Source organism: Herpailurus yagouaroundi, unplaced genomic scaffold (genome assembly GCF_014898765.1).
Source record: "Herpailurus yagouaroundi ecotype Mexico unplaced genomic scaffold, PumYag 202, whole genome shotgun sequence".
In the NCBI taxonomy this organism is placed as follows: Eukaryota; Metazoa; Chordata; class Mammalia; order Carnivora; family Felidae; genus Herpailurus; species Herpailurus yagouaroundi.
The window spans coordinates 13002049-13025236 of record NW_024412433.1 but is presented as its reverse complement, the minus strand read 5'-3'; the positions used below and the strand labels follow the sequence as shown (position 1 = coordinate 13025236).

At 37.7% G+C, this 23188-nt stretch overlaps 1 protein-coding gene across 7 annotated transcripts in view; it reads left to right on the top strand.

The window, feature by feature from the left end:
• The window catches only part of NYAP2 (neuronal tyrosine-phosphorylated phosphoinositide-3-kinase adaptor 2), a 274769-nt gene extending 253475 nt beyond the window's left edge, over positions 1-21294 (top strand). For 3 of the 7 annotated variants that reach the window (XM_040450853.1, XM_040450854.1, XM_040450861.1), the window contains one exon: positions 8046-13463. In XM_040450853.1, the coding sequence (XP_040306787.1) occupies positions 8046-8273 (228 nt within the window). In that variant the 3' untranslated portion in view covers positions 8274-13463. Of the gene's footprint in view, positions 1-2079; positions 2735-8045; positions 13464-21238 lie in introns of those variants that run through there. The other 4 variants (XM_040450859.1, XM_040450855.1, XM_040450857.1 and 1 more) reach the window with 4 other exon arrangements.
• Positions 21295-23188: the final 1894 nt, after the last annotated feature.

Sequence of the window (23188 nt, the reverse complement as noted above, 5' to 3'; positions counted from 1 at the left end):
CCAAGAATGTGCATTTTAACAAGCTCTCAGGGGATGCCAAATGCATACCGATGTTTGGGGGGCATGGGTTGGTCACCTAACCTGAGCCAAAGGGCCAAGGATACTGAGACCTCACCATTCAAAGGATATGAATCCTTGAGACCCCAAGGATTCAAAGACCTTAGAGTCTGAGAAAGATGCTGTCAACTGAAGAACATCCAGGATGTGACTCCCATGGAATCAAGGGCTGAGTTTAAGGTCAGATGGCTCTTAAGGTTCAAAAACTGTAGGAAATAAATTTTTTTTTAACCTTGTATGTACACTTGGCATATTGCTGAGTTCAGCTGAACCAAAGTGGAATAAAATTATTTATGTATTTAAAAAAATTTTTAACATTTATTTATTTTTGAGAGACAGAGAGAGACAGAGCATGAGCAGGGGAGGGGCAGAGAGAGAGGGAGACACAGAGTCTGAAGCAGGCTGCAGGCTCTGAGCAAGCTGTCAGCACAGAGCCTGATGCGGGGATCGATCCCATGAACCGTGAGATCACGACCTGAGCCGAAGCTGGACTCCCAGTGGACTGAGCCACCCAGGCGCCCCTCTGTTTTGTCTTTAAAGCCACGGAATCATAAGGCTGTTTTTTGATTAGTGAGTTTTACATAATTGATCATGTAAGCAAGCACAAATATGTAAAACCAAATAGCTTACATGGCTTGAAATAACAACATGTGATGTTTCTCATATGCCTAGTAGTTGATCAGAGATTATACATAAAGGGGAGCTGCAGATCTAGAAAAGGAAGGTGGAGTTGGTGTATGCCCATGATGTTGCATTCAAAAGCAGCTCTGAAACCAAGATGTGGCTCTCATTTAATCAATATATCTGCATTTTATTTATTTATTTTTTTTATTTTTTTTTTATTTTATTTTATTTTATTTTTTTTTTTCAACGTTTATTTATTTTTGGCACAGAGAGAGACAGAGCATGAACGGGGGAGGGGCAGAGAGAGAGGGAGACACAGAATCGGAAACAGGCTCCAGGCTCTGAGCCATTAGCCCAGAGCCCGACGCGGGGCTCGAACTCACGGACCGTGAGATCGTGACCTGGCTGAAGTCGGATGCTTAACCAACTGCGCCACCCAGGCGCCCCTATATCTGCATTTTAAAGTGAAATTTGGTGGGGCGCCTGAGTGGTGCAGTCGGTTGGGCATCCGACTCTAGCTCAAGTCATGATCTCACAGTTCGTGAGTTCGAGCCCCGCGTCGGGCCCTGTGCTGACAGCTCAGAGCCTGGAGCCTGCTTCGAATTCTGTGTCTCCCTCTCTCTGTGCCCCTCCCCCACTCACACTCTGTCTCTCTCTTTCAAAAATAAAGATTAAAAAAAATTTTAAGTGAAATTTTGGCATCCAAAGTAAAATCTGCAGTTCCCATAGAAGCCTTAGGTATACACTTGTCTAATAATTCTTTCATAAAGCAGAGGTTCTGAGTCAAAGTTGTTGATAAATGAGAGAGGAGGACAAGGGAATAATTTAAGAAGCACCCAATCAATAGATCAGAATTAAAGATGGGGGAAAAAAAAATAGAAGCAAGAAACTATTAAAAAAGCTAAAGATAGGCCAAAGATACTATTGTTACAAATAATAACATCAAAATCTAAAGTTAGGAGAATTTTATACATATGTTTAATTCTCGTAATATCAGAAAGAAAGCAATGTAACTTCCTTGTGGAGCCTCGCGAATGGTCTCTGTCACCACTGTGTAATCCTGCTTTATAATGTGAACACAGCCACGGATGATACGTCCACAAATGGACATTCCGGGTGCCCATTAGACGTTCATAGACACTGCCACTTGAATTTGATATAATTTTCATGTGTCAAAAAACATTCTTTTTTTTTTTTTTTTGGTTTCGTTTGGTTTTGTTCAACTGTTTAAACACACAAAACAGAAATTCTTGCTTATGAGCCGTACAAAAATAGGCAGTGGGCTGTATTTGGGAAGTGGGTTGTATTTTGCCAACCACTGACGGTTACCTTGCAGTTAGATGTAAAAAAGCCACGGTTACTTACATGTTTATTTTTTTATGTATGTTTTGTTAATAGAGTTTCCATCTCTTTGCTCACTCCAAAGGACAGGAAGAACACTTTCAATGACAGCACTAACAGCTCTGGCTGACCTCAGGACACCTATGGATAAGGGAATGCATGGAGGCAGCAGACTCACTATCTCCCATAATTCCTGAAAAATTAGCTTTCCTTTCTGCAGTCACACTTTCCCTTCCTTGTTGCCCCGCCAATGCCATCCATGCTCTCCTAGGGAAATTTTCTGCAGGGTAAAGAGAACATGCAAAGAAATTTGGTGACTCTAAGCTTCTTTTTCAGTCAGATTAAGTTTCCAGCCCCCGTGCTGGAAATGGTGATTTTCCATAAGAGGGGTTACGGGAGGTGGAGAAATTGGCGCAGAGAGAGTAACATGGAACTGATTTTTTATTTTCCTGAGAGCATCTGAAAATTAGTGCTGGTGTGGGGTCGATTGTTTTAAGAAATTAAAATTTTATTCACAAGTCACGGTTACATTTAATTCCAAGGCCAACGAGACACTTGCTCGACATTGCTTGGTCCTTTAAGTCTTTGGTAAATTACTGCTTGTTTTACATGTTAACTCATGAGGCACAAAAAAATCAAGTCAATGAAGCTATGCCTACCTGTATCAATTTTATTCCAGTATCCATTTTAGTGTTGAAGTGCTAACTTTGAAATGCTTATTTCAGATTTTTTTTAATCTCTTCATGGTTTTCATATTTTGGAAATTAAATAATTTTAAATAAATATATGGAGATTTATTATGGAACATTATCATTCTTCTGGTCTTTGGATAAAATATACTCAATATCAGAAAGTGCTTAGTTTATTTCCTAGAGAAAGTAATGATTGAAGTAAATTAAAGATTCCTTGACATTTACGTTATTCTGCATGCGTTGAAGGATCAGTAGATAAGATCATTAACAGTGTCTGGGGCTTTACAATTTCCCAATCCAATTGCCTCTGTTCATTGCCTCCTATAACCATGTGAAGTATGATGTATGTGGCAATACATGAAATGTGTATATAAAGTATGTCCAATATACATAATATATATAAAGCATATACAAATATATATACTATGTGTATATGAATTATGTACCAATATATATACAATGTATATAGGAAGGGCATACAACTTCAGAGAAATACATGACTTTTCAGTATGATAAAACAATCAAGATCCCAATCAAGTTAGTTAACTTTTTCCATTATACCGTGTTGCTTCCATCTAAAAACATTGCAGGGTAAGCTGCAGTTAGCATTTGGAATGAATGTGGTTTCTTCAGGTGATTTTTAAAAAATATATCTTTTTTGGGGCGCCTGGGTGGCGCAGTCGGTTAAGCGTCCGACTTCAGCCAGGTCACGATCTCGCGGTCCGTGAGTTCGAGCCCTGCGTCAGGCTCTGGGCTGATGGCTCAGAGCCTGGAGCCTGTTTCCGATGCTGTGTCCCCCTCTCTCTCTGCCCCTCCCCCGTTCATGCTCTGTCTCTCTCTGTCCCAAAAATAAATAAACGTTGAAAAAAAAATTAAAAAAAAATATCTTTTGAACTTCATAATAGTTTTACATTTACAGAGAGGCTGCAAAGAGGGCACAGAGGGTTCCTGTATGCCCCACACCGAGTTTCCCCCTTTTTAAAATATCTTATATTGCTGCTGTGTATCAGTATTGAAACCGTATTTTTAAAGTCCACACATTACTTGGATTTTCTTAGTTTTTACGTATCTGTTTCAGGATCCTTTCCAGGATACCGCACTAGTCAATTTCAGTTATCATGTCTCTTTGCCTTCTCTAGATTGCGACGGTTTCTCAGACTTCCCTTATTTTGGCTGATCTTAACAGTTTTGAGGATTTCTGGACTGGCATTTTATAGGGTATTTCTCATTTTGTGTTTGGTGTTTTTCTCATGGTTAGGTCGGGATTAATGGGTTTTGGAGAGGAGGAGCTCAGAGGCAATGTGCCTTTCTCATCACATCATACCAAGGGTCCATACAGTCCACATGACTTCCCGTTGTTGATGACTGGTGTGCTGTGTATACTGTTTGCCAGAGCTTCCCATGGTTAAGTTACCCTCCTCTTTCTTTCCATACCGTATCCTTGGGAAAGAAGTCACTGTAGCCTGCTCTTAAGGGATGGGATTTATGTTTCCCTTCCTTGAGGAGGGACTTCACTGGATTTTATCTGCCTCAACTTATTAGCCAAGAATATTACCTCTGCCGGATCATGTTGTCCGAGAGATGTAACGAGATTCATATTAATTGAGCAATTGTCTTACAATTGTCTCCTAATGTATGCTTGTTGTAAATCAAACCCAAGAGTTCTTTTAACTCCAGGTTGAAATGAAATGGAATTTTACAGCTAAATTGAAACTGGTCTTGAAGAATTTCATGACAAGTCATGAAATATTTTATGGGTAGTATTCTTAACACACCTCCTATAAATACTTAACATGTTATTTGCTATGTACAAACTAATAAATTGAAGCATCTTACTATCAGAGTGAAATGTAATTTTTAGACATGTTTTCTGCCATGTAAATTGCCCTAGTGGTAACATTGGAGTTTAATGTCGGGAATTAAAAAGAATGTGCACCCTCCAGAAAGAAATATTGAAAAACAGATGCTATTTAAACGTAAACATGGAAACTAGATTTGTCTTCCACCAAATGAATCACAATTTAACAAGTATTTATCTCATCTTAATACAGTAATAATTTTCTTGGGTATTTTAAATGAGAAAAATAAATTTGACAACAACTTAATATGAGATGATTCTATAGCATTCTTTGCCAGACTTCTTAAAATATTGAAATTAAAAAATTTTGAATTGGCTATTTTCTAATACCATGTATTTAAATTCTCTTTAAAATATCTAGCCTTCATTCATGTACTGACAAATGTTTTCTCACAGAATTTGTATTGACTATACATCTGGCCACCAAAAGAAAATAGTTTAATATTAAAAAGCCAGTCTGAGAAAAAGGAATTGATTATCTTCTATTAATATTTGAAACCATTAGATCAATCAAGTGGACACTTAACTATTTTAAAATAAAAATATAAAGAACATGAAAATCATGCTTTGTAACCCTTTATTCTTAAACTTATTTTTTAGATTTTTAAAGAATGGATTATTCTTAAATCGACACACTTATATAGTATAAACTTCTAATTGGCAGAAAACACACACTTATAGGTAATGTAATGCAGTTATACATGCGTAAAATGTAACGATAACTCTGAAATATATTAGAGATACTGTTGTTAGAGCAATTTAGGAAAAATATTATTTTTCAGTGACATGTACTGATTCGCACTCTTAAATATTAAAGGAGATTAGATATTATCCAATTTGTGGGGAGAAGTAAATACAATGCAAATGTTGAAGTGATGTAAATATCCTACCTTAAAGAAGTTGGAGGTTTTGCGGTTTTATTGGAATGTGTAAGACCCAGTGAGATTTTACTGAGAAGAAAATTATCTGGAGAGCTTTCCAAGGGTGAACAAACACTGTTAAATGATGGTGGCTTCTATTCGTTCATAAAACTTTTATCGAGAGCTTAATGACTCTGTTATGCATGTTGGGTCTGCTAATGGATAAAATTTGGGGCTTCCCCTCTGGGAATTCTATGTTATAAATTCCATTTTAAGAGTTTATAGTCACTCAATAAATTTTGCTTGTATTTCCACCCAAATAGAGTTACTGTATTTTTATTGCATGGGTTATCAAGTTCTAAAATATTAGAAATCTTTTGAAAAAATTCCAAGCCATTTTGGGCAATGTTCTGTTGGTGCAAAAACCTATTGGTTAGATTAAAACCTATTATCTGGTTAAACCTATTTAATAAACATCTAGAATTTCATTTGAAAGGAAAATACCCGTGGCTGTGAAACATGGCTCATTCTTTCAAGGAACTTTGTATCGAATTAGGTACAAATATACAAGGTATTTATCTACGAGTACCATCTTCTGGACTCCAAATCCAAGCCGTTGATTTGGATTTATTTGATAAACACTTTTTATTCCCTCCTTAAAGCCATAAATATGTTTGTATTTTTTGAGTAGCACCCGGATATGGTAGTACCTATGCCAGTAACTATTATTATAATTTCTAGATAATATTCAGTAGATTGAGCCTGCTGTAGTAGAAAGACTATTCACTGTGGAGTCAGACAGATCCAAGTTTGGTAGAGGTCTGTCTCCCATATAGTAATCTGAGACCTAGATCTACTTTCTGAGACTCTGTTTTTTCACTTGTACTGGGTAGATAAATCCTAGCTTTCGGGGTAGCTGGGAGGATTCAGGGTAACATACACAGAGCTCTTCACACACGCTTGGCAGAGAGCAGGCACAAAAAACTCCCATGTGTTTGTCTGTCAGTGCGGCAGTGACAATACTTAGGCAATGATTTAGTGTTTTGAAAAATGACTTCACCTTCATTATCCAAGTTAACCCTTATATCGACTTCTGGAATTGAAATACGATCAATTCAGCTATTCAGATAAAGACACCAGGAAGTACAATTGCAGGGAGGAGTTTGATACATCCAGGCTTTGATTTCTTGTCTTCTAGCTCTAGATCCTGCTGTCTCCGTGAAGGATTGCGAATCATGAGAACTCAGTCTTGCCTTGTTCGCACCAGAAACTTACCTGCCTGGCTTTGGGCAACGTGTGCAGTTTCTTGAAGCCGCGGCTTCCTCACCTGGACATTGAGAACATTGTGCTCATTTATCTTCCCGATCCTTCCCAGTTGTACATGTACGCTGAAAGTCAGTATAGTGTAGTTGTTAAAGGCAAGGTGTTAGGAATGAACTCCTGGGATCCAATCCCGACTCTGACATCTGCTGGCTCTGTAAGCTTAGGCACGTCACTAGATCTCTCTAAGTCTCATTTTAGTCATCTTTATGGATTAATGAATAGCACTTACTTCAAAGCATCATCATTGTGAGGAATGAATGAATGAAATTACACAGAGTATGTAGAATGGGATCTGGTACAGAGTAAGCGTTATATGAGTATCGGTGCTTATATTTATGCTAAAATTGTAACATCTAATACAGTGACTCCAGCTGAGCTATTTTAGCCCTTAAAGTCAAAGAGTAGACGTGCTTAGACACAGCTTCTTCATGCTGGATTGGTGGCCCGGTCACATTCCTCTCCTTGTATGGCAGATGCAACTCGGTAGTTCTGTGCTAAAGAAGATTTACCAGAGGACATGACCACATATACCTACCAGGGTGCAATGTTCATCTTTCAAGAAACATGTTATGTCTATCAGTACACAGTCAGCTCTGAACCATCTCCTGGCACGTAACTGACCCCAGGAATCTGTTTCTCTAAATTGCCTGGGTCAGCGTGAAGGCACAGGTCAATGATTCTAATTAGACATTTGCTGAAGCATCAAAAGCATGGAAAAAATTCTTTGCAAAAAATTACTTGGGCATTTAAATTCCAAGCATTCGATGCATAGGCAAAGTCGTTTTGGTAGAATTATGAAAAATCTTACTTCTGTATGTTTTTTATAAAAAAAAAAAGTTTTATTTCAAGAACAAAAATGTTCTTTAAAATCTTCAAAACATCTCATATTCATATTAGATCTCACTGAAAAGCAGTTCCAATAATTGAACTTAGACACCTAGAAGACAATGGAGTCAACATAAAAGTCATGGGTAAATACAAGGCAAATAGCTTTAAAAAAGAAAGGGTTATCTCTACACTGTGAGCTCCTGAAACTTATCAGAAAAATCTTCTCACCCAAATAGTTGTTTAATTATATCACAAAGTCAAGCACAAAACTTATTTATAGTCCCCATACGTCAATTTTGCTTTGTAAGAATTACAAAGGTAAAGAAACAGCTGACATTTTCTCAAAACCACGACTAGCACGGTGCAAAAAAAAAAAAAAAAAAAAATGATGACAACAACAACAACACGATTGCTTTCGTTCCATTTTTTTTGCTTCTGTATTCACTCTTTCTTTTTTGCTAGGTGGCATGCATGCAGTGGTTTCATGGAGACCATACAATGCTTGAGATGATTGAGAAAAAGCGTTGCTTGTGCAAGGAAATAAAAGCTAGACAGAAAACGGAAAAAGGCCTTTGCAAACAGGATAGCATGCCTATCCTACCCAGCTGGAAGAAGAATGCAGGTGCAAAGAAGTACAGCCCTCCACCCTACTCTAAGCAGCAAACGGTGTTCTGGGACACCGCCATATGACTGTGCGCAGGATGGCGTGAGGTCCACACGGAGAGGGAGGTCGACTCAGTCTTGAGATAAAGAACTGTTACGTGTCTTCTCTGTCGGGATGGAATGCCAGTGCTTCCCCGGAAAACCCATGGGAAGCTGTGCCTACTCACAGGCAACTTCAACATAAAATGTATATTAATTGTATCCTTGCAATTAAGACACTTATTTATCCCGGATTATTTTGAATCCAAAAGATATTAAGATGTAAATATTTTACTAGTTTATGGGTGACACCTGAAATAATACACATTATACGGATATAAATTACAGAAATATCGAGAGTTTTACTATATGATATAATTTCGGTATTAACTGGTTTGTTATCTCTTTTATATGTAATCCCTTGATGCCTTTTATTATTAATTTTTGCATTTAAGACGTTATTATTTTTTTTCTGTCCACATTTGGCTTCTGTATGAGAGCTCACAGCTATAAAAATCATGTTCAATCACATAATATAAGATCTGGTGCTAGTAATGTAGAAATCGAGTATCATATTCGTCAAGAACATCTGTTGCTTTGTAAGTTTCTAAGGATTTGACAGGAAATGAATGCAAATGTGATGCTTAATTTGGACGTCCACATTACATCAATACCAATATTTTTGCTACATTGGCTTTATAAGAATTTCTCTTCAATATTGTCTTGTTTATACTAAACAATCATTAGACTCCAGAGAAAGTTATTAGGATATATTTGGATTTCCCAGCAGAAAACATTTCCTTCAGAAATGACTTTAGGGACATGTGTCCTTGCATCATTGATCTGATTGGAGGAGACCAGGGTTCACTGTGACAATGGAAGGAATAAGGAATCAATAGCTAACTAGCATGACTGCTTTCAAGAAAGCAGGACCAGGGGCCTCACAGCCACTGCAATCACTATTTTTAAGTAACTTTTCACGTGTATGTTTGTTTCCCCTAGAAAATGAGAAATAAACATTCAGACGGACGCATTTACATATTTTAGTACATTAAATGCCAATCTGTCTCAAAATTAAGGCCCATTAACAAACTAGTGTTTCTTAAGTTTTTTCAAACGAGTTCTCACCACATTTTGGGGTCGTAATCTTCTGTGCATGACCATCACACCCGTTCTTACTGCTTAGGACACCATGACCAAAGAGTTTTGACCCCTTGTTTCTTTTATTTTTGTTTCCAGGAAGAAGCGGGAAATGCAGGGGAGAGGGGGTGGAAGGGGTGGATTCAATTTTATGTGGTGGTAAAATTTAAGTTAAACAAATCATATATATCTTTTAAGAATAACTTGTTAGTTGAATATAAATATTGCCACGGATGAATAAAAAGGAAACTATCGCGTATATTTTGTAATATTTAAATTACTATTTATGCTTCCTAAAATTGACAGTATGTGATTCTTCTTTAACAATCAATTTAGTATTATATTTCTGAGAGAAAAAGGTACGTGTTTGAAGTTATTGTCATAGTGGTTTTCCTCGTAAGGGTGTTGACAGCAAGAGTCACTGCTGCTCAATAAAACCAAATAACAGGAGTTAGGGAATTTTTGTAATCTATATTGCTAACAACCTAGTGATGCTTTACCAGTAATCGTTCCTTTCAAGCCTTTGAAATGCTATAAATAATTTTTTAATATTTTATAAGTAATGGATATTTTGATGTCCAACTAGAATTCTGAAAGAATAAGGAAAAAGGGTAAGTGGGAGCATATGTATCTGTTGTTTTTGCGTGAACGAGTTCTCAGCAGGAGAACTGTATACGTACAGTGCTTACTGAGGTTTTAGGTTTTGCTTGTATCACTGAAGTGGTAAAAAAACAAACAAACAAAAAAGCAGGATCACAAGTACAGGAAATCATGGAGAGATCTTACGTGGCTTCAATAAATCCTACTGCCGTGTTTCACCAGTTAGAGATTATATTTCAAACCCAACAATCAATGGAGTACCAATTGAAGAGGGATGGAAATGTGTTCAGATAAAATCAGCATAGACATAAAATGTGCTGAGGACCCAGGTTAGCCTGATTCAGGTCATTCTGACCACAGGTACTCAAGCCAATCAATGAGGCGTAAGACATCAATTCTCAGCATCTTGATGATGATCTTGGTGTATGTCTATGTATATTCAGGCTCAGTATGGTAATGGCTGGGTAATTCCTTTGAAATTTATATTTCGGTAACATATCCAAGTGTGTTTTTCAGATGCCAATCTTTCCCCCTATCTTTCTGAATAAGGGAGAAGATATTTCTCACTGCTGGCCACTTGTCGAGAAGGAAACAGAGGTACTGAAATGATGTGTGTTGGATTCAGACATTCCCATTTGTTCTGCCAAACTCATGATGTTGCCAGGTTTCATGGACTCTTTTTTCAAGCAAGTTATTTTCTGAGAAGGCAGCTTGTTTGAAAATCTGACCTTGGGCAACTATTTCTATTTAATATCTCCAAATCTTCCTTTCCACGGGAAGTAATTGAACGATCTGGAAAAGTGGCTTCGCTGATATTTGACTCCGTAACTTTTATCCAGTGCCCAAACCCCTGTCCATCGCAGCTTAGCTGATAGGGCCATAACCATTCTATAATTAATTTTCTCTTTGTGTAGCGCTTCTTTGTATGGAGAAAAAGAAGTCATTAGGATACAAAGAAAAATCAGTGTATTCTCTTGTGGCAGGCAACCAGGATGCTTCAGTCTGTGAACTTGGTCAGATGATCAACATTCCACATACAGAACACAATGGGAAGGTATAGCTCATATGTTTAGCAGTGCCAAAGAACAAATGGTATCCTGGCATGGTTATCGGGTGGGAAGAGCTCATACCTATGAGAAATGGTCTTTTCACAGCAAATTTTACAGAAACAGAACTTTATTGGCTGTCAGCAAGATGCTTTCCTGTAGGAAGAACTTGTTAGCACACAAGAGACCAATTTCTTTAGAGTCCATGTAAGGGAAAAATCAAATTCTGCATTTCTGTGCAATGCCAGAAACTAGCATCTTCTGAGGTTTTATGGCAGTTCCTCACAGGAACACTGCTACCCTTTCCCCCATATTTATGCTGCGGACGCAAGTTCAGGTGAAGGTGATTGATTTGCATTAAGTGAAGGTTAATGTCCACCCATACAAAATATTCGGGAAACTGAAAGAAAGCAAAAATTAAGAGGTTAACGTTTGTGGTTTTAAAGAATATACACATTCAAATATCCAGAAATGGTCTGGATACCACAAGATACAACTTCCCTTTTCAAAACAGGATGTTGGGACTTGGGACATGGAGGTTCCATATAGTTTTGTTGAATGCTTCCAGAGAATAGAGAAACATTTTTCTTACTACACTCTGGCTTTGGCCTCATCCTCACATATCATTTGCTTTGACTCTTTGGGCACGTTTAGTAATCAAGTAAAGAAAGAAAGAAAAAGAAAAGAACTAAGCAACCTTTTTGGGTTATAGTTTTAATGAACTATATAGAAGGCATCAAAACAATGCACGTTAACGATGCAATTTAAATATCACCTATATGTTAAAGTGAATCACTTCACTAAAGCAGAAAAGAGATTGTAAGTTCATTATGGCTACCTATAAAATTAAAAAAAAAAACAAAACTTTCCTCTGATTTAAGCAGTAGGTGATCTGAGAGGAGATACAATTTACCCTTTTAAAGGAATACAAGTAGGATGGAATAACAATTCATAGGGCATTGTATCCCAAACTTAAATGGAACTGAAGAAAAATGGTACCTATAATATGTAAGATTAACTTACTACATCTTCCCTCCATGGGAACATTGATAGCTAATTGTAGAATGTGGACAATTTATTAATTTATTATTAGCAGTTCATGGTTGAGAAACGTATTAGTTATTTTTAAAAATTCTGTGAAGCACTTGGAATTAAATATTCAAAAAGATATGATCCCTGCCTTCAAGGAACTTAATTATGCAATCCTTAAAGTTTCAAAACAAAGCCAATTATTTCTAAGAAGGTATACAATATCACATGTTTGACATCTCCTTTGTGTTTATATATGGTATTCTCTCTTTTTTTCCAGATCAAGTGTACAGTCGAAAAAAATACTAAAACATATTAAAGTTAATGTCTAAGTATAAAATGTTTATGTATAAGACTCTATATGTACACATAGGATATGTACTGCTGTCTATGTATCTCAGTAAAAGGATAACACGTTTGCCATGTTGGACTTGAACATTGTGGCTTGTTGTTTGGATTGATTTAAAACCCTTTGATATTTGGGTCAATTACATTGCAGCAAAGTGTGTGTAATTTGGAAAAAAAAACCCATCTGATTACATTTCCCTTTAAATATTACACAGTTTCAAATTTAAGGGGAAATACCTTTACAGAAACATTGCTGGATTTATCGCAACCAAGTACGTATGAAGATCTTGTCAAAGTGTTCAATTGTCCCCAAATGTGACTGGGTTCGCCCACCCTAAAAACATCTACATTTACACATGTATACACCCACATACAGTATACATACTGTATATAATATATATGAAAATGTTTAGTATGCACTTCTTTTGTTTGGAACTCCTTGAGTTAACATTTATAGTGTAGCAATTGGCATAAAGTGCACTGTGATTATAAAAAGCAAAGCACAGTAAAGTCACAGGTCTTGTTATCTTGCACTAAAAATGTGTTTACGTATTTAGCAATTGTATGTTTACTTTTTTGCTCTTTTCAAGAAACTAAAACAAATAGCTATTGAGAGATGATATAAAATATTGTTTTCTAGTGGATAATGGCACGACATTTTTAAAAGACAGGGTTCTTAAAAGAAACCATTAAACATCCATTTCAACATAACGTGTTTACCGTATCGAAGAAGTTGAATGTCATATTACATTTTCATAACTCATTAAAAATGTCAGGTATGTGCCTGAAAAATTGTGCAAATAAGCATTAGCTAACAGATTTCTCTATTCATGTGTTGTTCGCCATTTCTATATGCATATTAATATAAACACTGATGTTTTAATTTCTCTTAATTTTTGTACTTGATTTTTTTAGGTGACATGTAATTATAAATGTACTTTGATACTACTGAAGTAACCAGATGTTGTTGGGAAACAATTTGTTTTCTTTAGTGCATTGGCAATATTTTACAATACTTTTGTGCTTATTTATTTGTGCTCCCGTGTAATTATAATAAAAGCAATAGTTTAAATTAGTTGACTTTGTTGCTGTTGGCATTCATTCACCAAGAAACACAATTTGTGAGAATCTTTCAAAGAAAAGCCCATACAGTTTTCAACTTCAGGAGTGATCCCTGACATTGTATGTATCATGGACGAGCGGCAGGGGTGAATAGTGAGACCCTAGACTCTTCAATTTAGCTAGGTGACCCCCAGTGGTCCTCAATCACCACTTGGCTTCTGCCTCATACAGAGGAGTCACTAAAATAAGAAGAAACGACACTTTTCTTCCTTCAATATGCACCTAATTCCAATTAAATGACTCAGCATGGGTCTGAAATATGCTGGAGGCATTAAGAAAAAATCCAGCCATCTTAGACCTGCGTATATAAAACGTTTATGGCACGGGTGTTTGCCACGTTCATGCATTCAATCATACCTCTGAAATTAATCTAGCTTAAATAGGGAACAAGTGTTTGTGGTTAACACTTACTGGGGTTATCAATAGCTAAAATGTCATTGGGCACTTGACATATGTAAAACAAGGTTCTGGAACTCAGCAAGCTTACACAAAAAAAGTATACTTGTGATAATATAGTCTCCTGTAATAGTTTCTCATGGCTGCTTCATCAATCACTTACATCTTCTGCCACAGGTCCAATTGCAGTGTGATTTATTACAATTTTATAATTCCTCAAATTCTTTTCATGTTCATTTCTTAAAAGAAATCCAGTCTATCCCCACCATTTAGCCCCTCGTCCAGCCACTCCGTGTTCTGTGGGCACTGTACTTGAGGGTTGAACCAGAACTAATCATGCTCCACATCGTCAATGCTGCAAGTTTCCATCCATCTCAGCTCACAACAAGAAGTACCCCCATATTCTATATCATCTCTTCTATTTTCCCAACTGCCACTAAGACTTATTTGTTTCCAACTTTATGATCTCAGAATCTGATTAATTATGTTGATAGTAGAACACATGATAAAACAATGTCCATTCTCCTCTGGCCATTTGCACAGGAGAGGATTCTTATTAACATGTATAAGTGAATAGCTATCAGTAGAATGTCAGGCAATGTGACAGACTAGGAGATTGGAAGAGGAGGAAGTTTATGCAGGGGGCACCTGGGTGGCTCAGTCTGTTGAGCATCTGACTTCGGCTCAGGTCATGATCTCACGGCCTGTGAGTTAGAGCCCCGCATCGGTCTCTGTGCTGACAGCTCAGAGTCTGAAGTCTGCTTTGGATTCTGTGTCTCCTTCTCTCTCTGTCCATCCCCACTCATGCTTTCTCTCTCTTTCTCTCTCTCTCGAAAATAAACATTAAAAAAAGGTTTATGGATAAATTTGCACAACATCACCTCAAATCATGTCCCCTAGAATTGTGCTTCTCATACTTTGCTACATAGAAGAGTCATGCTGGCAATTTCTAAAATCTATTGTCCACAAAGCATCCTGCGGGGAGTCCCAACCTTGTTAAATTTGGAAGGTACTCAAGAGACTCCAGTGTGTGGCCAAAATTGAGGATTAGATCAATACCTCTCCAAGTTTAACAAACATGCCTATTGCCTGCCGATCGTATTAACATACACGTTCTGATTCATCAGAGTCTGAGATGTGGCATTTCTAGAAGATCCCAGGAGATGTTGATGCTGTCCGTCCATAGACTATTTACTAAGCAACGACTCCCAGATGACTTACTTCTCTGCCAATTATCAGGTAGCCTTTGGTACCACACTCTAGAGCACTGGTACTCAAAGTGTACTTCACAGATGGACAACATAGAATTATCTTGGGACTGGTTAGAAATGCAAAATCTTAAGCTCCACCCTAGATGGATCTCTGGAGCTGAGATGCACGAATCTTTGGGGCTGGGCTTCATTGATCTGTTATAGCAAGCTATCCATATGATTCTTATTCCCAGTAAGGCTTGAGAAACAGTGCCCTGGATCATTGCCCAGGTGTGGTTTTCGACCACGGCAGCTCATTACATTCCTCTCGGGATATTTTATTTATTACTGATGGCTGGGCTCACTCCTATTGATTCTGGGTTTATCAGGCTAGGTTTCAGGGCTAGACAATTTTTCCTTCCTTTCCTTCACCCCCCCCATCTCTTCCTTCGTATCCTTTCTGCTTTCTTCCCCACAACCTCCCAGATGATTAGAATATGAAGCTGTTACTGAGAAAGCTATATTAAAGAATCACCTCTGTTCCGTATATTGGAAATTGTGTCACGTTCACCAGAAACAATATTTTGTCCACAGCACCAAATGTAAAAAATGTGTCCACTCATAGCCCTACTGTTAATTAGAGGCACCTCATGGCAAACAGTACTGCTGTGGGGAGAAACTTCCAGCTTTTGGTTAAATCAATTCTTTGTGATTAGGTGTCCATCTGCCCTCTGAAGAAGTCAATATTCTATGAGGACAGGGATGTTATTTTTAATGTTTGTTTATTTATTTTGAGAGAGAGAGAGAGCATGCAGCTGGGGGGCGGGGAGGCAGAGAGAGAGAGAAGAGAGAGAGAATCCCAAGCAGTCTCCAAGCTATCGGCACAGAGTCCAATGAGGGGCTCAATTCCACAAAATAGGAGATGGAGGTCTGAGCTGAAACCAAGAGTTGGATGCTCAACCAACTGAGCCAACCCCCTTTTTTAAGGTACCCTTTAAAAATTATTCTGGGTATTGCTTAGAAATTGGTATCCAGGTGTTACTCAGAAATCTTTGTTGTTGGTAATAGTATTAGGAGACTATCAAATGTCCCCCAGGTTGGAACTGATGTCCACCAGTCAAAGACCGATTTGTACCCCAAGCACATACAAACACATGGTGTGGTGTTTGGATCTTCATTACAATGCCACCTGTTCATAATAGTTATTAATATTTTTTATAGTTGGTCATCTAATACTATATAGTAATTTTCAGAAAGGGGCTAACTGGGCTTACTAGTTGTAAATCTTTTATTCTCCAAGGTGTCTGGCCCATTGCTCTGCACATGAAAATCTTAAATAATATTCATTGACTTCCTTTGTGGATTTATTTAACAAATATTTATCAAAGTCCTCCTACATCCAGTACTGTTCTGGACAGTGACAGTTCATGCAAAGTCCTCGCACTTTATCGACACATTCTTTTCCTTTCTGTGTTTCATCACCATGAAACAAGAATTGTCTGAGGTCTTGTGACATATATTAATTCATAGCCCAAGATTACTGTAAATACATATATTATTTATATCATTATGGTTTATATCTATCCATCTACATATTTATTTAAACTCCACTCCGTTGTAAAATAAATTAAAACTACATTTATTGATGCATAAAATATAGCAAGGTAACATGTGTTAGCAATGTGTGAGAACTATAAGAAGGAAATAAAAAAAAAGATTAAAGCATGAAATAAAAGCATCCAGGAATGAGGTTAGCTCACAAAAATGCATACAGTGATACCTAAGTAATTACTAACTATAAGTTTAGAATTTATCATCAGAGGAATACCACCGATAATGATAATAAAATGACTGTTATGATTTATTGCTTACTCCATACCAGATACTGATCTGTTTTTAATATGTTCCACTTAATTCTTACCTCAACTCTATGATTATCTTCATTTTCTACATAAAGTAATTGAAGTTTACAGACGTTGTCCAAACTTCTACAAATAGTAGTTACAGATCCTGGAAACTCAAACGAGGATTATCTGGTTCTAAAACAAAAACCAATGCAACACAGCCTCTTATTTAAATTACTTTTTGTCAATTTGGTATTTGCTGTATACAGAAGTTCAAAGACATTTTGACACTATGCAAACACTATGCTGTATTCACATACCACAAATGGAATTAATACATTTAGATACTTAAGACCAAAGAGACGGTATGTTCTCAACAATAGAAAAATTTCACAACTACAGCTCAGTGTGAGGGATTTTAGTTTTTCAGAAATATTTGTCTTTATTGATCATTTCTTATTAATCTTCTAACTGGTTGCATAGAAGATCAAATGAATTCACTGAGGTCAAATGAATTCACTAAAGTCAATGGGTAAATTGGCTTTTGAATTGATTTTTCTGGTACATTTTCCTTAGAGCAATTATCATTGCCACACTATGTTGTATTCAGTTTCTTGATATGTTTCAAAGTACCTTCTCAGCTGCATAAAAAAAAAAGACATATTGGGGCGCCTGGGTGGCTCAGTCGGTTGAGTGTCGGACTTCGGCTCAGGTCATGATCTCATGGTTCAGGAGTTCAAGCCCTTCGTTGGGCTCTATGCTGACAGCTCAGAGTCTGGAGCCTGTTTTGGATTCTGTGTCTCCCTCTCTCTGCCCCTTCTCCGCTTGTGCTCTCTGTCTCTCAAAAATGAATAAATGTTAAAAAATTTAAAAAAAAAGACATATTGGCTTAAGGAGGTACTTTGTTTTAGGCAGTACATCTATCCAACTTTGTTAGTCTTTCTTTAGGGAACATACTGAATGATATCATATTTATAAAAGAAAGAGAAGGGAGGAGAAGAGACAAGGAGAGAGAGGGAGAGAGAGAGAATGAGAGAGAACTAGAAAGAGAGATAATAGAACAATATCTGTTATTAAGTAAAAGTGTACCATTCCACAGAGCATTAACACCTCGATACTATCTTCCTCAGCAATATTTCTTCACAACGGTCCTTGAAAGGTATTACTCATGACACTGGGATAGGAAAAAAAAAAGCATTTGTTATTATTTTAATAGCTAAGAATTTTTTGTGTATTTAAAATATAAAGTTAGCATGTTAAAGTACTTGATTTGATTCACTGAATAAATATTTCTTGAGTGCTTATATGTCAGCCATTATTATCCATGACAGGGATATGGTTGTGAATAAATGAAATGATGACGACCTTACTCCTTTTAGAGTTCACACGACTGATACGATCAATCATGTCGAGGTTGAAGATGGTATCACCAAGTTAACCCCCCCATGCAAACCTCAAGGATGTATCCCCTGGCATTCAGGTAATAGTCAAATGTGGCAAAATTGAGAAGTATTTGAATGGCTGAAGGGAGCTTGATCTGAGACCAGAAAGATTATCCATTTCCTCTGCCAGAAGAAGTTTTATTCATATGTCCACCTTATTCATTCCCTTGGGATTTGACATCGTCATGTCGGAGATCACATATATGGACATATTGATTTGCTAGTAATTAATATGGATACACTTCTCCTTTTATAATGGAAAATTTCTGAAAAAAATCATGCAAACCACTGAAACCACTTGGTAAATATTTAGACATCCCTGATAGTATCAAAATAATCTACGTGCCTGAGGATTCTCTAGATTTTATCTGAGACTAACTGCTTGTCCTATTCTAGAAACTTCACATAGTTTACAGTATCAACTACATTGTCCAAGTTCCAAACAGTTCCACGTGGTTCCAGTAACCCACTGACTCAGTATCGTACTACAAGTCCCTGCCTTCTCCTGTCATACATCAGAGATCACAAACTCAAATGACTGTATGCATTGGATAAGAGAAAAGAGTCACTAGGGGCTCCTGGGTGGCTCAGCTGGTGAAACATCCAATTCGGTTTCGGCTCAGGTCATGATCTCACGGTTTGTGATTTTGAGCCCCGTGTCAGGCTCTGTGCTGACCGTGCAGAGCTTGCTGGGGATTCTCTCTCCCCCTCTCTCTCTGCCTCTCCCTGCTTATGTGTGCTCTCTCTCTCTCTCTCCCAAAATAAATGAACTTAAAAACAAAAAGAGAGAGACAAGTCACTCCCTTCAAATATTGAAAAAGGCAATAAACAAGGTAGAGGTTGAAACAAATGGAGGATGAAGGGGATGATAGATCACAACGTAAACTTGGATGGAGGTAAGAAGTTTGCTGGTAAAGACACAAGGGTAGGGATATTATAAAGCTAAAAAATACGTTCCAGACTATGTAGTTTTGGGAGAGGGACCATTCATCTCAAAGGCTGCTGGGTGGAAACTTTGAAAGAAGTTGACCTCATTTTTATTTAAATGTGTGGCCTTGTTTCAAATTAATATCAGGATTCTGCAGAAGAACCCAGTGGGGAACTTGATCAGAGCAATTTAGAAAGGCAAGCAAGACAGCAACTCGCGGCATAAAAATGAATAAGGTCATTACAGAGAAGCAAGTAAGGCAAAAATCATTGGCCTCGATATTTTCTGATGACTCCTCAGAGCTTTCTCTTTCTGGTTTATAAAATGTATTATTCACTAAATCCGAAGAGGTGAGTAGAGATGGAAGCAATGAATAGTCACTATGCAAAGACCTGGAGGGGGTTTTCAGATATTTGAGGGACTGTAAAAGCTCTGAGATAGAATGGGGTTTGATGTGCTGAGGAACCCCACTGGCCACAGATATCGTAAAGATGAAGTCAGGGAGAGAGGCAGGGGCCAGGTTACATAGGCACGGTGGAATTTATCTGCCAAGCTGTGCAAAGTATATCACCTGCAGTATCTAAAACCCAGAGGCATGGGTAGAGTTTAAGAGTATATAGATCTACTAAAAAGGATATCCCAGACACTTCCCTAAACGAATTAACCTGTGCGAAAAAACAAAAAGCACCAAACATTTAATGAAAACTAACAACACAAATGAATGGAAATCCAATAGAATTTATTAAGATCGTAATAAATTATGGTTAGATTGAGCATCAGAGATAGGTTTGATGTGAAACTAATGAAGCTTGAATTTTGTGCTACACACGTGTAAAAGCTACTCTAGGATGCCAGGACAGACCCTAGTAATATGTTTGCATGGTCATATGATTTTGTGAAATTTGAAAAAGTGGGTCGTTTTGACTAGTCAGTTCAGAGTGATGCCTTTTTCTATTTTAATTTATTTTCCATCCTATTTGGCCTTAATTTGGGATGACTGGAGTGGCTGTGGGAATTTGGGGATCTGGCTAAGAAGTTAGGTTGGATATACATTTACTTTAGACTTAGTACCTTTTCACCTGAATTACGGAATTCATAATTTTGTTTATTTTTTCCCCAATTTGTATAAGCGTCAGTCCTCACAGAATTTGGCGTTGCGCTGACTTTCACAGATTTTCATAGATACTGAACGATATTATGAATTGAATATTAAACTTTTTGGCAACTTAAGCACTTGTATCCACATAGAAATGACTAGATAGTAGAAAGTTAAATATAACTGTAAAAGTAACCCATTTATATCCTTTAAGCTCCAAATCTATCCCCTCATTACCTGCTCTATGAGGATGCATTTGGGTCCTGTAGTTTTTCTTTGCAACTTGCATCATGTAAAGATTTGTCAACAGGAGGCGACAGAGAGACACTACAGGAGGAAAAGACTTCTCTCCAAGTCTTTTTTTTCTCATCTACTTCCTGCTCCTATTTTGCTGCTGCCCACAGAGTGTGCCAAGGGCTACCCAAGTGATGCTTCCCCCAATCCAGTTGTAATGGTACCCCAGAGGGATGTTTCTGGCTTACCTGGGGACCATGCAGCAGTTCTTGCCCAAGGCAACTCGGCAAGCTTCTTCAACATCCAATGAGCCACAACCATACTCTAACAAGGTCTGAATTTCTTGAGGAAGAGATTCCCATCTTCCATATTTGTTCCTTCCTTGAGTCATCTCCCTCAGCCCTAGGGTAATTTTTAGAATCCTCTTTCCTGCTATATAGAGGTTTCCCCACCGTAGTCGACAATTCTCGACATCAAACTTTCATTGTTCAAATTATTATGTGGTTTCCATCTTCTGATTGGATTTTGACTGATGTCACATTTCGGAACAGCTTTTTATTCAGGTTCACTAATATTATGATGTTTTTCCTTTTCACAGATACTTCTCTGAACTATTCCCCAGTTCATTAAGATAAATGCAGGCTTCTTACACCGTATAGCAACACTTAACACTGATGGCGACACAAACTGGTGATTGACTTTTGGAGCCAAATGCATATTAGTCAGTTTTGGTCCTACTTACTTGTTTTAGAAAGTTTAAAAACATTCTTTTTTTTTAAAGCTTACTTATTTATTTTTTGGGGAGGGGGAGACCAGAGACAGAGGAAGAGAGAATATCCCAAGCAGTCTCCATGCTCAGCACAGAACCCAATGTGGGGCTTGATCTCACGCAGCGTGAGATCATGACCTGAGCCAAAATCCAGAGTTGGACGCTTAACCGACTGAGCCACCCAGGCATCCCAATACATTCTTTCTATAGTTCATTCTGATACTCTTAATCTCTTGTTGTTAAAAGAAGACACTCATTTGAAATTTAGCATGCCCTCTGATTTCATTCCTTCCAGGTTCGTTATTCTTTTGCTAATGTTAACTGAAATTAAATGTAGCACATTTGATGTTTGAAAACGAAATTTCGATGCGGGTGGAAGGCTTGGTCTTGAAGTAGAAGAATGACTTTCAGGGGTACCTGGGTGGCTCAGTTGGTTGAGCTCTTGATTTCAGCTCAGGTCATGATTCCAGCATAGTGGGATTGAGCCCTGAGTCAGGCTCTGCGCTGTGTGTGGAGTCTGCTTAGGATTCTCTCTCTCTCTCTCTCTCTCTCTCTCTCTCTCTGCCCCTCCCTTTATCTCTCTCTCCCTCTCTCTCTCTCTCTTTAAAAAAAAAAAAAAAAAAAAAAAAGAATGACTTTCAAATGTTCAGTCCAAAGCAAAAATTCTAAATTCTAACTTGCTCTAATGCATATAATTGGTTTAGGAGTTAAAGGCCTTCATGGGGGACAGTGAAATGATGAGTGAAATGATAAAGGGATTACTTATGTAATCTACCATTCTACAGGAAAATAAAGTTGCTATCTTTTATGGTACATGGTATGTATATTGGAAGATGAAAATTCATTGATAAATAGGTAGTAAAAAATCTAATAGAGCTTGTATCCTTCTGGAGAAAACAAAACTTTATGAGGACACCAAGAACTACAAGATTATCGCTCATTCTTATAAAATGAGTGAAGATAAATATTTTATTTTCCCAATTCTTAAATACAGAACGTGAAACTTTCCTGTTCTGATACCTCATAGACTTGAGGATATATCATGATTTTCTAAAACATCAGATCATATAATGACACTAATGTGATGCATACAACTTATCCCTGATTGTAATGTCTCCCTCTGGGTGTGGGACCCTTGAGAGCATCTGGGCCTCTCTCTTTGGCCTCTCTCTCATTTACCTCACTCACCCATTCCCCCAGGAAGGGAGAATGACACAGGTTTTAGTTTGGGGTGAAAACCTGGCATAACTGCTCTCCATGTCAAGATGTGCATTCTGACCTGTTACCATTTGAAGCTTCACGAACCTAACAGCAGACCTTCGGCTTTAGTATACTGCCATCTCATGTCTCATGACTATAAAACCAGGCATATGGCTAAAGGTAAATTAAGGTTTTGATACATATTAAAATCAGGCAATCTTTTCTTCTCTGCTTCAGAAACCTTTTTCCTTCTAGAGAAAAAAAATGGTTGGAAACATACTTGTGCACCTTCTCAATCAGGCAGCAGGAAATTATACATATATAAATGGAACCAAAGGTTCTGTTGGGGAAAAAAACCTGGGCCCATGTGTCCCCATGGCTGGTATGGGCTGGAGCTAAGCAGCCATCGATGCATAAGGCAGATCACCTCCCATCTGATCTAGTCTTTTCCTCTCCCTGTCACCTGCCCCAGCCCCATTTCTTCCCATTCGTGTTGATAGCGTGACGCCTGTTTGAACTCTCTACTTCAGATACTTGGGTGGTCTTTCTTTATGATGATGTGCATTCTTTTAAAAAACA